General features: G+C 40.4%; 1 protein-coding gene across 1 annotated transcript; it reads right to left on the bottom strand.

Moving 5' to 3' along the window:
- Window positions 1-192: 192 nt before the first annotated feature.
- SARC_12086 (hypothetical protein) lies at window positions 193-1,518 on the bottom strand (the record flags this gene model as incomplete). Its single annotated transcript, XM_014293814.1, has 5 exons — window positions 1,379-1,518; window positions 1,149-1,238; window positions 841-968; window positions 479-688; window positions 193-331 (listed from the first exon to the last, which is right to left on the bottom strand). The coding sequence occupies exons 1-5, from the start codon at window positions 1,424-1,426 to the stop codon at window positions 193-195; spliced, it is 615 nt and encodes a 204-aa protein (XP_014149289.1). The 5' UTR covers window positions 1,427-1,518.
- Window positions 1,519-2,984: the final 1,466 nt, after the last annotated feature.

Genomic DNA, 2,984 nt, shown 5'->3' with positions numbered 1-2,984 from the left:
TTATATGTAACGTCATATATAAAAATATATGTATAGGTGTGTGTGCGTGTTGGGTGTGTGTGTGTGTGTGTGGTGTGTATCTCAAACGTACATAGAATAAATACTCACTAACTCGCATAAATAACCAAAACTAGTCGAATGACATAACATCCTTTAAAATATACACGAATGTAAACGTATTCAGATAATAACTTACTCGGCGTTCATTTCGTTGACCTTTTTCTTGGCCGCGATGGCTCTCAATATCTTTAAGACAAACCGGAGGACGTTGAGATGCACCTCCGGCATTACCATTCCCAATTGGAGGAAGGTCTCGTCGTCATTTAAAGATCTGTGATAAATCATAGATAGATTCATGTAAACATCTACATCATATGTATCTCATGAGCTGCTGAGGCAAGTTTTATGCACAGTACAAGCACATGCTATTACATCACATCCAGCGGTATGCACACACAACTGATCAAGCACGACTTACTTTTCGAATTGGATCAATTCGCTGGTGGTGATGATGGGTTCGGGAAGGTTTTTGATGTACACCTTCAACAACCCAGTGAGAACTCGAGAGTCCTCCACCTCGGAGAGCAACCCCTTCACATCAGCGTTGGGCAGCTCTACTTTCTTCTCCAGCAGTTGGATCTGCTTAAGCCCGCCTGGGAGGCGGAAGATACCTTTGGTGGTTAAAAACCTGTATCGGAGAAAGTACAGTTGATGGATTAGACCGTGTGTACGGTATATATTGTGCATATATCATTCGACTGCACCGAATCACCCGTGGTACACACGACTTAAAAGTTATCATTGAGAGCTAATTATACTATCATCACATCTAAAACTTACTCTTGACGGCAGATCTGACTTCCAAGCTCGTAAAGAAACTCGGGTATCGCTGACTTGAGTTGGTCCACGTAATTAAACGCTTGCGATGCCAAGTTCTGGCCGATGTATGTGCACGACTTAATTGGAGACTGCATGATAAATACCACAATATTCCAAGGTACGATCGATTAGCAGTGTGACTTATTTTACACATCCAAAGTGAACTTAATCAAAAAGTAACTCTAATCATACTTATTGGACAGCTGTATTAAATGTATCAAAACAAAAGGATGTGACCCAAGTGAGCGAGAGAAATGTGATACACATACCGTTGTGGCTGGTGTGTTTAGATCCGGCATAATCTTCTTCCTCAAGAGCGCCGAGTAGGACTCCGAAGGGCCGTAGGTTTGGTATCGTGTCTATATAGCAAAATGATGAATCAAACATGTCAATAAGCTAAAAATGAATAGTAATTGGAAAACCAAACCAATTTACTGCCGGGATTAGTATTAATCTGTACAGCATCGAACCAATGTGCACGAATAAAACAGTGACAAACCTTGGCTGGCAAAGCCGCTCCCGCAGTTGATGTGACAGTTGAAAACATGTTGAATTATAATATTACTTTTAAGCAGCGTGTGCTTTTAAATAAAATGAAGATAGAATTAGTGTGTCAAGTTAATGTATGCTGTATTTAATAGTGTGTAAAACTGAAAACACTTTGTCTCTGGTGTTTCCACTGTTTAGAAATGATATAATGGGACTAGGGAATAGGGATTGGGGTTGCTGTAAATAACTAATCACAACAAGGCGGCTGCGGTATTGCACTCTAAAGGAAACATAGAGGGTTATGGCTGCAGTAGAGACCGTCGTCCAGAGCGGATGAAACATGAATCCCAAAATGCGAAATGATTCGCTCATACTTTTTAAGTTTCAAATCTTCGTCAGTTTGAGTTTTGAGTTTCAGTTTATCGTCGTATAATCTGAAAGTATTTTTTTGATTGGATTTCTATTGAGAAACTTGTCGGTGGAGTGCCAATGAGTTCCGTCGGAGTTTTACCAGCGTTAAAAGAACAAAAAATCGTAAAACTTCTGACCTATGAGGATATGAGGATATATTTAGATATGCTCTATGATGTTGTAATTCAGTGTCAGTCTGTAGACCAGTTTTACGATATGTGCAATTGTGCATAAATTTTACTTTTTGAGTGATGTAATATAACCTTCACTCTGTAGTGGAGGAAATATTTAACAGATAGAGTAAAAATGAATATTGCACAACAGTATGTATTCATAAAATCAATGTCAAAAGCGCTATGATTAGAAATGGACTGTCAGTTGAAGTTTAGCAGTCCAAAAGGGAGAGGTGATTGTAAGGTAATCAGGGCTTAAACACTTATGGCTTTGTCTTTGAAATATTGGGATAATATAGTTGGTTCTACATGCTATTATATTCAGGACTTAAACAAATTCGGCTTCGTCTTTAAAATATTGAGGTAACAGCTGGTTGAAACACGATATTGTGACCTTACCAAATACCAATAACCAAACAGTTCGTGTAAAGAAGCTGTGCTCTCCCGATTCCCGAACAATGAAGTGAAGGATGAGAAAGGTAAAGGATTTCAAATACACGGTGGAGAACCAAACGATAAATAAGCCTTTACTCTAGTACCTCTAATGGAAACCCAAATCAATAGCTTCCAGACGGATATATAGCCACACAACTCTGATTATTGGTCACAGTATTGGCCCCCTGACAGCGACGTAATAGCATAAGGTGACAGCCACTTATGTGTGCTGTGTGATGAATCCTATCAGTCTTCTGCATCACGTAAGATGGTAGAGTGCAGTATTGTAGATGGTGGAGGGTCCCTCCCCGGGCTCCAGGGAGGCGGCCCGTCCTGTCCTGTCCCCTTGGGGTTCCGTAGGTACTCTCTACGAGAGTGTAGGATGTCCCTGACACCCACCACCCGCAACGATCAGTGTCGCAGTGTGCTATTTCGGCTATATCACTTTCCGCCACAGACGAAGCTCTACAGACCGAGAAGTTTTGCAAATATGTTTTATTGCAATTTCGCAGCCACATACATTGCCGGTTGATTCACTTGGTGTTTAACCATGTGACAAACACTCCACAAATGCTGCTATGTGTATACAAATATAAA

The sequence above is a fragment of the Sphaeroforma arctica genome (genome assembly GCF_001186125.1).
Source record: "Sphaeroforma arctica JP610 unplaced genomic scaffold supercont1.2060, whole genome shotgun sequence".
Lineage (NCBI taxonomy): Eukaryota > Ichthyosporea > Ichthyophonida > Sphaeroforma > Sphaeroforma arctica.
The sequence above is the reverse complement of the archived record's forward strand: the minus strand, read 5'-3'. Positions and strand labels throughout refer to the sequence as shown.